The sequence below is a fragment of the Notechis scutatus genome, chromosome 2, assembly GCF_049901735.1.
Source record: "Notechis scutatus isolate UNSWTSFEM ecotype Mainland chromosome 2, rNotScu1.2, whole genome shotgun sequence".
Taxonomy (NCBI): domain Eukaryota; kingdom Metazoa; phylum Chordata; class Lepidosauria; order Squamata; family Elapidae; genus Notechis; species Notechis scutatus.
In genome coordinates, this window is record NC_142010.1 from 232,784,490 (window position 1) to 232,797,552 (window position 13,063).

At 40.6% G+C, this 13,063-nt stretch overlaps 1 protein-coding gene across 2 annotated transcripts; it reads right to left on the reverse strand.

Moving 5' to 3' along the window:
• Nucleotide 1: 1 nt before the first annotated feature.
• On the reverse strand, nucleotides 2–11,053 carry LOC113413983 (survival of motor neuron protein). Of its 2 annotated transcripts, none has more exons than XM_087958252.1 (9): nucleotides 10,722–11,053; nucleotides 10,095–10,166; nucleotides 8,922–9,047; nucleotides 7,680–7,880; nucleotides 7,262–7,405; nucleotides 5,062–5,133; nucleotides 4,535–4,648; nucleotides 1,128–1,189; nucleotides 2–295 (listed from the first exon to the last, which is right to left on the reverse strand). In XM_087958252.1, the coding sequence occupies exons 1-8, from the start codon at nucleotides 10,773–10,775 to the stop codon at nucleotides 1,133–1,135; spliced, it is 840 nt and encodes a 279-aa protein (XP_087814378.1). In that variant the 5' UTR covers nucleotides 10,776–11,053; the 3' UTR covers nucleotides 2–295; nucleotides 1,128–1,132. The 2 variants fall into 2 exon arrangements, with proteins under 2 accessions (XP_087814378.1, XP_087814377.1); XM_087958251.1 differs by having other exon boundaries at nucleotides 1,137–1,189; nucleotides 10,722–10,902.
• Between the last annotated feature and the right edge of the window lie 2,010 nt (nucleotides 11,054–13,063).

The window sequence follows — 13,063 nt, forward strand, 5'->3', positions numbered from 1 at the left end:
ATTTGGAAAAAGTTAATTTTATTGACCAGTATTTCAAATCAGTTGAGTGATAGTAAGCAACCATTCCCTTAACTGACAGGAGAGTTGTTCTAGTGCTGGATAGTCCATGCATGAATACAGTTTTTCACTTAGGTCATTGCTGTTGTCCACAACTATAACATGGACTACATCAAGATAGTGTTGCTGTGGAGCTAGCAGTGAAGATTAGTCTTCGTGTTGTTGACTCTAAGTTGACTCTAAGAATCAGCATGTCAGAATTTATCTGAATGTTATTCAATTTGTCCAGAATAAGCATCTAAAAATGAACACAGGATAACAACAGCAACCGTATCAGTATAAGGCAGTAAAGATAATGTAGACAAATGGGATTAATGACAAATTTTCATCTCTGAGCATTATCTGTTATCCGTGAAATTCCTCTGCTAACAAGGGTAGAAAGGGAACTCATGTGGGAAAGCAAATTCATTTGGGAATCTTTGCCAATACTATTATGATTTATTCCAGATTTGCGATGGTGGCAAATGTCTGTACCTTGGGTATAGGATGAGCATGTGGGGATTTGTTTTCCAAGCTCATGGGTTGATTTCCAAACATTTCATTACCAGGCTAGATAACATCTTCAGAAGAGTTTAGGGGATGTCAATGTTGGTGTTCCTCTATTTATAAGGATTTTGAATTGTTGAGGGCTTTATAAGTGTAGTGTTCCTCTGTTTCACACAAAGCCCTTATAAACAGAGGAACAGTAACACTGATGTTCCCTAAACTTCGCTGAAGATGTTACCTGGCTTGGTAATGAAATGTTCGGAAATGAACCCCCCCAAGCTTGGAGAACAAACCTCTACCCTTACTCCAGATTACTAATAACTGCTATAAATCTGATGCTTAAACACTTATTCTTGGGCATGTAAAATATAAATAATATAAATCGGAAAAATTACTCCCAATGATTTTATCAATCCATACCCACTGCAATTTGGGATTCAGTAATAGTATTCTATGAGTTCTAAATGCTACTAACAATTACAAGACATGCTATTCTGAAGCGATATTTGGTCAGGGACCCCTCTCAATACATTCAAAGGAATATCTTGCACCGCACAATTAATAAAGATAAATACAATACTTACCAGACTTACTTCAAATGAGTGTGTCTTCCCAAGGTAGCTTCCACTCGGCCCTGCTTTAAACCCTATGCAATGTAATATACAGTTTGAAGTTAAAGGTTAATATATTTTGCAGTCCTGCAAGAAATAGGTAACACAAATAAAAATTCAAGCTAAATTAATCTTAAGTTTTTTCATAGGTAAACACCACTTATAAAACCATCCTGCAAAAAGGGAGTAGGAAGGGCTCCCACAATCAAAGGTATTAACATTTTATATGCAATTTCATGAGCTATAAAGCTCCTATATTCCCCTTTTAGCATAAATGATACGCAAATGATTCCAAAAATTTTATTGCTGAAATTCCTGGAGCATCATCAATGGTATTTAGAGTTTTTATATACATATTCTCTCACTTTTCCTCACAAGAAATGTTTTTGCAATAAACTTATTAGAATAAAAAAAAATCATGGTTTCTGACCACAAGATTTTGATGTGATTATCTGTCTTTATCACTGATGTTTTTGACATTTGTGGAAAAAATTAAGTTGAGAGAATTTTGTTGTGATAGAAAATGCATTTGTCTTTAAAAAAAAAAATCTTAAGAACTGCCAGGTTTGTTTCTTTGGGCCATGCACTTTGAAATATGAATGAAGCATATGAAAAAATAGGAACTGAACAGCTCAGGTGATGAAGAGATTACATTATAGAGCTTAGAATAGTCCAACATAGAACGGATCCATGTGGACAATTTAATTAAGAGCCATCAACAATGAAAGTCATATTCCATTCCCTTTTCCTGTAGTCTGGAACTTATGAGCAGGAAGTGTCTTACTACCGTGTTTCTCACATAATAAGGCCGGGCCTTATTTCTTTTTTTGACCCCTGAAAAACTGGCTAGGCCGTCTTTTCGGGGGTGACTTAATTCCCCCCCCTTGCATCCTCGGGTGGGCGGGCGGCGACAGCTTGGATGTTCGGGAGACCTTCCGCCACCGTTGCTTTTCCTTCTCCCTTGCTGCCGTGGCGTTTCAGTAACGCCGCGGCGTTTGGCGCAGCCACGTGCAGCCAATCAGGGCTCCTCCCTGCAACCGGAGCCCTGAGGAGACACTGGCTTCAGGCGCTCCTGTGGCCGCCTTCCCTTTGCCTTCGAAGGTAAGCAATTATTTTAAAAACCTCCGCTCATCCCATCAGGGCCGCGCCGGAGCCGTGCGAGCTGGGCAAAGCCGGGAAGCGAGCCGCGGGTGTTTCCTGGTTCTGCCCAGTCCGCACGGCTCTGCCGCGGCCCTGGTGGGATAAGCGGAGGTTTTAAAATAATTCACTTTATCTTCGAAGGCAAAGGAAGGCGCCGACAGGAGCGCCTGAAGCCAAGTATACCAACAACAAAGGCAAATCCTCAAGGTGGGCTGGAGGGAGGTGGCTACGTGCCCCCCGGGCTGCTTCAATGCAAGGTCCTGACTTGCAGCATCCTGCTTTTCGCCGCCGCCTCCCTCTCCGACTGCGAAACTCGTGTGCTTCGCCAACGCTCCGAGCGAGGCGAGCTCTTTCATACATAGAGAGAGAGAGAGAGAAAGACGCCGGCGTGCTCCGAGAGGCTGGCTCTTTTCTCTAGCCGAGGCTGACAGGAAGTGCCTCCAGGGCCGTGGCAGAGCCGGGAAAGCAAGCCGCGGGTGTTTCCTGGTTCTGCCCAGCCCGCACGGCTCTGCCACGGCCCTGGCGGGATGAGCGGAGGACCCGGCGGGGAGGCACTCGCTGCCTTGGTGACATTTCGGGTGCCTCCGCCGCCTCCTCGCCCATCGCAGGTGGTGGTGGCGGCGGCAAGCAGCGGCGCTTCGCTGAGGGAAAAAGAAGACAGCGCAGCCACCTTGCTTGCTTTCCCACCTGCCCGCCCCAGACGGCCTCAGGAGCGGCGGCAGTGGCAGCAGGCGCACACACTCCTGCCGGCGAAGGGAGGAGAGGCGAGGAAAGAGAAGGGAGTGCGGCAGCAGCGGCTGTCACAATATCGTCTCATAGCGGGGCAAGGCTGGCAAGCTGAGGTGGCCGCACCAGAGAGCATCGCTGCCGACCCCGTCGTGAGGATAAAGGAGCGGGATAGAGATTCAGTCAGATGTCAGCCTCGGCTAGAGAAAAGAGCCAGCCTCTCGGAGCACGCCGGTGTCTTTCCCCCCTTCTCTCTCTATGTATGAAAGAGCTCGCTTTGCTCGGAGCGTTTGGCGAAGCACACGAGTTTAACAGTCGGAGAGGGAGGCGGCGGCGAAAAGCAGGATGCTGCAAGTCAGGACCTTGCATTGAAGCAGCCCGGGGGGCACGTAGCCACCTCCCTCCAGCCCACCTTGAGGATTTGCCTTTTGTTGTTGGTATACTTGGCTTCAGGCGCTCCTGTCGGCGCCTTCCCTTTGCCTTCGAAGGTAAAGTGAATTATTTTAAAAACCTCTGCTCATCCCGCCAGGGCCGCGGCAGAGCCGTGCGGGCTGGGCAGAACCAGGAAACACCCGCGGCTCGCTTTCCCGGCTCTGCCCAGCTCGCACGGCTCCGGCGCGGCCCTGATGGGATGAGCGGAGGTTTTTAAAATAATTCGCTTTACCTTCGAAGGCAAAGGGAAGGCGGCCACAGGAGCGCCTGAAGCCAAGTGTCTCCTCAGGGCTCCGGTTGCAGGGAGGAGCCCTGATTGGCTGCACGTGGCTGCGCCAAACGCCGCGGCGTTGCTGTAACGCCACGGCAGCAAGGGAGAAGGAAAAGCAACGGTGGCGGAAGGTCTCCCGATATGAAGTGCTCCACCAACGCAGGTAGCACCATATCCGGGTCATGCAACAAAGTACTTCCTAACGGCAAGCCCCCCCCCCCGCCATTCCCCCCCCATTTCGCATGTTTAATATGGGCCTTAATTTGGGGGGAGGGGCTTAATTTGATTTTATGCCAATAAATCATGCTGGGGCTTCCTATTGGTGGAGGCCGTATTGTTGGAGAAACACGGTATTATTTTTTAATGAAGTTCTGGGAGTCTTTTGATTGAAGAAAAGAGTAATTATAAATAATCTTGTCCCTATTAGGTAGTAGTACTATATAGTAGTACTAGTACTAACCTAAAATTACTTCTGCATATTTTTAAAGATAAAATGCAGAGAAGCAGATAGCAAGATCTACTTATAAGCACCTATTACTTATTATAATTAAACAGAAATAGAAAACCAAAATACAAATAGAAAATAGAATATAAAAAGAAGGTGACTTATTGCAAGCCTGAGAAATGTGGAACTCTCTCTTTAAACTACATGGTTTAATATTTACAATAAGGTTTTACATCAATCTTTGTATATAGGACATTTCTTTCAAAAAAGCCATATTGTTATATATCACATTTTTATTTATTTTTAGCAGCAATACATCTGATCAGCTGGCAGTTTGCCTTTTAATATGGAAAAAAGATGTCTCACCAGGTAATAGCCAGTGTGGTAGCCACTCATATACCAAGCTATTAACATACTTCCTAAAGCTTCATCATCATCATCAGGTGAATCTGAACTAAGAAGTGGAGGAGGTGGTATCAACTAGAAAAATAATGGACAAATTTATCAGCTAGCTTTAGTTTGCAATAGTGTTTCTCAAGGCTGGCTGGATAAATCTGAGTGTTGAAATCCACATATCTTAAAGTATCTAAGGGAGAGAAGCATTAGTTTGTATGAACAAAAAGGAAAGCGCTCATTTCAGATACAACAGTGACATTTTAACTAGCTAAAACCACAGTACACCCGTTCAGAATCAGTCACTTCAAATTTAATTTATACATTTTTATTACTGCTTATTAAATTCAGACAAATCCTTAATGTAAAATTAACCAAATTAGTGAAATAAAAATTATAGAGGCACATTGTCATTTCATGACAATTCTCAACTAGAAACTCAGTAATGAAGTTTATTTTTCACAACTATGATATGCCTCTTATTGCCTGTCGTTACTCACCGGTGGTCCTGATGGAAATGGTGGAGACCAGCCAGATAAGAAAGGTGGAGGCCCAGGGAATTTCCTACCAGCCTAAAGCAGCAAAGGATCCTTAATTAATTATACTACCATATTCATGTGTGACTCAACAATCCATAAAACAAACCTGGAGAAACATCAATGGGCTTTTGGGCAAACCTGACATAAGCATCAATCAAACTTTATTATGGTCAAACGCCAGCATAAGGAGGATGGAGTACAGTAAAAACAACCATGCCTATTGGGATTCACTGGCAATAAGGGTTGGTATCTTAGCTATATAGTCCAGTTGATGCTCTGTGTCTGCTACACAGTGTTTAATGAATGCTTTGGCCTAATTTGGAGAAAAGCCTGAGGATGAGATTTAGATGTCACTGTCTTTTTCCATGTGGACTGAAAACTATTCCTCAATTCCAAGAAGAAAAAAGGCAATAGTTGAGTATGGTGATTCATATTCTAGCCTCTACTTTCTCGAGACCTGTTTCTAGTCTTATGGTGTCATTAAGTACCATTTGTGGACTTGAATGGTCAATCTTAGAAATTTGGACTGAACAAGTTCTAATGGTGCAAAACTAGAAAATGGGCCCAGCTGGGCAAAAAGAAATTGTGCTATATTGGTTTGGCTTCAAATAATTTGAGTGCTGCAGGAAAGTAGTGGCCACCTTTTGTTTTTGGCGAGTACAAGTTTGTGTTGAGGAGATGGCCCACCATGGAGTTGATATGCAAGCTGGAGTTAATATAACATAAAACGATGCACTCATTCTAGAGCCCGATAGATAGGGTTAGGAGGAATGCATTGTTTCCAGAAGGGCACTTGTGCTGTATGTAGAGCAGGGGTGGGCAAACTTTTTGGCTCGGGGGCCTCATTGACTTTTAAAATTTGACAGACGGGCCACCACCTGGTGTCGAAATGCCTGTCATTACAAGTCAAAATCAAATGAATGCAATCATTCACATCAAACCTTAATTCTGTACCAATCTTCGGCGGGCCGGATTAAAAAGACCAACGGGCCGGATGTGGCCCGCGGGCCGTAGTTTGCCCACCCCTGATGTAGAGGATGTGGTCACTGGGGCATGGGCATCAATGTTTTTCTTAGTGAACAATTCCCCCCACCCCTTCTAACCATGAATCCCATTTTTACCCAGTGATTTTCTGATGGTGGTGTGGCTTTAGCCCAAGTGGGAAAGACTTGCTGATCTGGAAAGTATTTTGTACCTTGCTAGTTTATTTATTTTCTTAACAATGTTCTCTTGGAGTGATTTTATGTTCTCCAAAATCTCTATTTTAAGGCAATGTTTATGGAGTTTAATTGAACCACAAAACTTTAGAAATATTTCTATAACTTTGTTCAAATGGATAGGCTTATTTTCCAAAATCCTCAGAAATGCCTTCTGAGTGGGACATGACATGCTTTCAGAAACCATGAAGTAGGGAGTCAAATTTGTGAGATTTACATAGTGTAGATTTGGTCCAAATCAATCTGTTTAATGAAACATTCTCACAGCTGCCCTAGTCATTCTTTTTAACTGAACTGCATGAAGTAGGGAAACAATTAGGTTTTCCCACTGGTACACTACTTGTTGGATGATTTTGTTTATGCACAAAAAAGTAGATGTTTATTTTTTTCAGATTCTCTTTACACATCAATGCAATTCACACAAAGTTCTGTTCTGATAACCAGAGGTGGTATTCAGCAGGCTCTGACCAGTTCTGGAGAACAGGTAGCAGAAATTTTGAGTAGTTCAGAGAACCGGCAAATCCCACCTCTGACTGGAGATTTTACAGTATCCTTCCCCTGCCATGCCCACTAAGCCACTCTCACAGAACAGGTAGTAAAAAAAATTGAATCCCATCACTGCTGCTAACGTTCAGTATCAAGGATTAAAAATCTGAGAGGGACAAAATACTTTTTCAGACAACTGTGTTTATTCATTTTCTTTAAAATAACCTATTCATTTGCAACAAGGCTCTACAGACTCTGATGGGAATCTTTCCATGCAATATGAACAACCCAAGTATTAAACTGATAGCAAATTTACTTTGAATAGTTTCCAATATGTCCTTCCTCATAAAATTAGTTTCAATACTGCACCTTAAGTTTTAATATAACAAGTATAACTTAATTTTGTGAATACCATTGCCTAGTAAGGTAAAAACTTTCAAACTTGCTTATGAACTTACCCTTTCTGAGCCTTGTGCTGAAGGTGATGGTGGAAGAGGAAAGTGGGAGTTCCACTGTGCTGATTTTGTAGGGTTGTGTTTGCTTTGAGGTGACCGGAAGGAAAAGTCACTTTCATCTGTTGAATATTGAGTCTCATTTTCATTCTAGGAAAAAAAAATTTTTTTTATGAATGGCAGCAGATATTTAAAATTACAAAACATATACTGTACTTTTTGCTTTCATTCTATTCTCTGTAAAATATACTGTTTTAAGTGCTTTAACTGCTAAAATAATCCGTATTTCAAAAAAAACAGTAACTAGTAAAAATGGCGATAATAATAAAATAGCTGGAATAGACTGTGGTCACTAAATGAGGACAGGATGCATTTTTAAAATTATATTCTTCCTATTTGGTATAAGTTGTTACATTGGCCTTACCTCAGCAGCACTTTTCTCTTCATTAGTTCCCTCAGTATCCATCGGTGGTAAAAGATCTGACAACTTCTGTTCTTCCCTATTACCATATCCAGTATAAACTACTACACAAGTTCCTTTCTTCCAGTTAACTGAGGCAATAGTGGCTTGGTATACATTGCCATCTTCAGACCAAACTGCGCTACATGCATCATTAACTCTCCACTGCATTGAAAAGAAAAATGTTATATTAATGGTGCTTCAAATCAATTATTTCCTCGCCTCACTATGTATTTACTCGCTAGCTCCTGTCATAAAGGTGTGGTATTATTTTTATACAGCAAGTATTCTGAACAGTTAGTGACTCCAAATTTACTAATGTATTGATGGAAGGATAAAAAAGCAAATGTCAATAAAGTGGAAGCTGTAGAAGTGGAAGTTTTGTCCTGGTTTGGGATCTGACAGTATACCAGATCAGCTCATATTATACCAGTTTTAAGGAACTATATTGCTTTAAAGATAAATATCAGAGGCAAATATCGCATCCCTTACAAATATACATCCTATAATTTTTTGCTCTGGGATTGCTCCAATTGCTTGCTTGAACTTGTACTATGTAATTATAAAAGAAAAACAGCCTTTTTGTAAAACAATGCTCATGCTATTTCATAAATTCTTAGATTTTTGTATTTATTTTTATTTACTCTGGCACTTAAATAGGTTTATAATGCCCCAACAAAAGATTATTTAATTCGTTGCACATAAGCAGGATAGCAACCTTACTAGTTTTATACATTGTATATTTACGGTCTGGACATCTTGTCACTTCAATTAAGTCACTTTTTAAATTTGCAGCTCATGTTTTAAGACTTTCTGCTTTATTATTCCTACTGAAATAGCTTCAATGGGCTAGAAACAAGATTCAAATAATACAAAATGTAGAAGTTTTCATAAACACACTATTTTATAACAACAGTAAACTATTTTAGCAATTGGAAAACAACTAACCTATAAAAAAAGCTTAAATCTTGGCAAATAGCAGATGTCTCAATTTCTCTACCATCAAATTTAATATGAAACATAATTAGAAAATTGAAACTTTGCCTCCTGTTTCATGGCAGGGAACAATTTTTGTCTTTTTATTTTAGATTTTTAATTCCTTTTTGAAGTTCATTTAAAAATGCTTTTTCCGCAATAAAACAATTAAAAATGGCTCATCTGTTATTAATTTTCAATACAGTGTTCTTCCATATAACCAACAACAACCTGTTTCTGTGTTGCAGCATTATTTTTCTTTCTACTCTTATTCTTTTTATTGTTTTTTCTTTTTGTTCCACCATTTTGCTCAGTTTTATCCAAAGGCTCTGAGCAGTCACCATTCTTTAAGGCATTCTGTGGGAGAAAGTAAAGAAATGAGTAAAATAGACATTTCTTCAAGTTGAACTAGATTGCTGATGGCTACATAGATGTATTTTTATTGGCAACTGGCTTTCCATTGCCTAGTCCAACCTACAGTCTTGGGATTCCTCAAAGACTTTCAGTCAAATGTTAATTAGATCCAACTCCCTTAATTTTCAAGTTCATTGGTTCTGTAACCAGCTGCTTATATATTCAGCATGCACTATAAACCTCATTTTACAACTACCACTCTTTTAATTGTATTGTGATTTTTTAAATACAAGACATATTTTAAACAATTTGAAATAATTATGAAACATACGGAATGTAATAAAACAAAACATGTAAAAAGAACCCTATTGGAATTGTACAAGCAATCCTTCAATGACTAAGATTGGTGATGTGCTTGAGTATCATATAGGCAGATGGATTGGTTGTTTCTCTTTCAAACTGTGGTTTCTAAAATGTAGCTCTTAAGAACTTCTATAAGCTTTCAATGTGACATTGGTTCAACTTTAGTTTGCTTGCTTCTACATAAATACATATGCATAAAGATGCTGCTATATTCGAACAACGGTTTAGTCACAAGACAAAGAACTTGTAATTTTAGCTATTTAAGTAGAATATACAGTATTATTAAATAACAGAAAGTCTATTTAAAAATCTGTATTGATTTTCTTACAAAATTTGTTACAAAAGTAAATTAACCAGAATATGATTGGAGAGCCGAAAAGTAGCCAACCTTGGGGCTCAGTCCTAGCACATGGTTCATTTCCCCCTCAAGATTAATAAATACAATTTTGAAAATAAAATGCCTTTGTAGATATATAAATAAGTTCTTTCTGAAATGTTTTGCATTTTGAGCGCAAGCGCTTTTGTACTTTGAGTACACCTCTGCATTAGGGAAAATTATTTCTTTAGAATTTTCTGTTTGGTTTCTAGCTAGTTTAATGTTTAAGAATCAAGCAATATACGATGTATACATTTCAGGAAAAATAATCCCTCTGCATAGTGAGCACAAAATTCCACCGTGCGTTTTACCTTAAAAGATGCAACTGCTTTGTCGTAGGCTTTTATCAGTGCTGTATCATCCCATATATCAGAATCATCACTCTGTGAAAAGCAGAATTGAAAAAAAAACAAAAAAGTATATATTTATGAAGAAGTTAAAAAAAAACAACACAACAGTCACAACAACGAACCGTGCAATGTGCATAATCTTGGCTTTCCCTATTACTTTGTTTCAGGAATCACTTATTGGCACGCTGAATTCAAAGGTCTGGGTGGTAGTTGCCTTTCTCGCGTGGAAGGGGATAAACGGCAACTGCACACATTTCCCTGCCCTGCAACAGGATAAAACTCTCGTCTCTGAAATTCCGCCAAACTTTCCAGCAGTTTTGCTTTTGTGTGCAGCGCGGCGGCTTCAGCTCCCGAAACTCGGGCGCTGCTGCTTCTCCCTGCTGAAAGGAGCCTCGTGCTTCCCCGCATTTCGGGCAGCCCGGACGCCCCTCAGACCAGCACCACCGCCCCCGACCCCCACGCGTCCCCTTTGAAAGGAAAGGGTTTGTTTCCTTTCCTCCCACGCGGGACGGCTTCAGAGCCACCGGCCAGCCACAGCGACCGTGGTTATCGCAAAGCACCTCGAAGGGACGCCTGATAGCACCGTACCTGCCCGGCCCCCCGTCTGAACAGGACCGCGTCCTCCCCTTCGCGGGAAGCCATGTGAACTTCCGAGCCGGAGGAGAAAAGCGGAAAGCGAGCAGAGGGAAGCGTCTTTTCCGAAGGCCACTTCGCGGCTACAGCTGGCCTCCTTCTCTAAGCATCGCCTGGGAAGAGCTCCGGCCAACGAGGTTTCCACAAGCGTGGGCCGACTGCGCGGCGTAGACGCGGTACCGCCCTCTGCCGGTGGGGAGGCTCCCCGTCTTAGGTCGTCGCTTCGTTGGCAACGGCCGTCCACCGCCACCGGTTGGCTCTTTCTCAGCTGGAGGCTCCAGCGTTTTCCAACAGGGGCCTCTCCGGAAGGGACGCCACGACCTACAAAATTCCCAGCCAACTGTAACAACAGCGAGTGATTTGGGGAGGCATAATCTACAGAAAGCAGCAGGCTGGGAATCAAAATCCCGAAAAGATTTTGAATGATTCTATAGCCACAAGCATTACCCTTTTTCAATCCCTGTCGCTAACGGACTGCCAGTGTTCTTTGGCCCAGCCCATAAATTTAATTAATCTGACAATCTTTTACACACAGTCTGACCCATTTCTTCTTGCTTGGATTTAAGATTTTTTTTAAATCCTGTCTTTTATTACTTTTATAAACAATTCAATGTGGTGAGCGTACCTAATACTCTTTCCTACTCTTCTTTTTCCCAACAACCCGTGAATTAGGTTGGTCTGAGGGAGACTGACTGGTCCAGTCATCCACATTGGTTTTCATGCCTAAGGCATAACTAGACCTTCCTGTCTGCCAATTTCTAACCTGCCTCAAAACTGCTTGCTTAGATCAACACAGCTATGGCATGTTAAGCACACCATATTTAATTTCACCTCTCCACAAAGTGTGTTCGTGTCCATTTGATCACTAATTGGTACAGTACCAAGGAACAGGATGGAGTGTGTGCCAATTACTATTAATGCAATTGATTAGTACACTCCAAAGTATCTTCCTTCCACTGCCACCAAAGACAATGTTTTCTGTTAGCAAACAAGGATATGGTGTTGCAATATTTTTTGACCAAATACAGCAAGGGCTAAATTACACTAAAACTAATGGGCAAAGGCTGAAGAATCTATACTAAGTATTACATAACCAATGGCTGACCAACAGTCATCACCGATTCCCAAGTTGAGGTGGGTAGTAATAGAGCTACAGTATTTGAAATATCTTTACTCTTTACTGTTATCTACTAGTCCTCTGGTTTTTGCATGAAGTTTTAAGGGTAGCCAGATTTGACACAAAATAGAAAATCCTGTATTTTCTACTGCCTCAGATTTGTACCTCACTCTGGCTAACGTCAAGCCAGAAAACAAGTGCTAATCCTCACTGTAATGCTGAACTTGCCATGAATTAAAAGGCCTTCCATTTTTTTACTTAAAATTTTGATACTCAAAAGGAAGGAACCATTCTTCCCAAGTGATTTTATTTCATTCGATGCTGCTGTATTATTTGTTCCTCATATATTGCATTTAAAATGGCAATGCATTTTTCAGGATTCTTCTGTAATCTACCTGTTCCATTGGTTTTGAAAATGAAAAAATATATTTCAAAAATTATTAACATCTATAAGATGGACCTAAAAGTTTGAATTTATAAGAATGATTGAAAGATCTTTGAAAGGTGGATGGCTCTTCGGTAATCTGCTATAGAATGCATTTATGATGAAATAGCCTTTTGGACCAAATACTTCACCCAGTGCTTCTTCGGTATTCTGTCTACATTAACACACAGGTTTCATTTGAATCTTGGTGATATCATTAACAAAGCATTGCAATTTTCTTGACAATACAAAAAATAATTTGCCACTGCCTTATTATGGAAAGTTCGTCAATTTCCTGGCTTGCATTCAACTTTAGGATATTTGAGGTAGTTTTCCTAATTTGACCCTTTTTTTCAACTCAAAAAGTTAGCCATGCACTGCCACCTACAGACAATACACAACACATCCTAGTTCATGCAATAAATTTAATCTCACAATTCGGATGCCTACTTAATTATGAGGATTACACTGTTAAATTTTAGTGAATTAAATATAGTACCCCTAAATTCTTTACACAGAATATTGAATACTGAGCCTGATCAACTTGAATGATTAATGATAAAGACTCAAACAAAGACTAATACAGTAATTATATTGCTTGAAAAAAGAATTTAAGTTGATTTTTGTAAATACTCTTATCATTCCCAGTTCTATTTCCACTGATTACAGTTCAAAGAGCAGAAAAGAGGGCAAACGTATGAGAAATGGGGTTATTACAAAAATCCTGATTTCTAGATGGCAGTAAAGATACCCCAT

Coding starts and splice junctions, on each gene's coding strand:
- LOC113413983 (XM_087958251.1), bottom strand. CDS start 10,775: ATGGCTTCCCGCGAAGGGGAGGACGCGGTCCTGTTCAGACGGGGGGCC. Junction 7,881..8,921: donor ATGCTGCAACACAGAAACAG/GTTGTTGTTGGT, acceptor TTTTCAATGCAG/TGGAGAGTTAATGATGCATG. Junction 1,190..4,534: donor ACCACACTGGCTATTACCTG/GTGAGACATCTT, acceptor TACATTGCATAG/GGTTTAAAGCAGGGCCGAGT.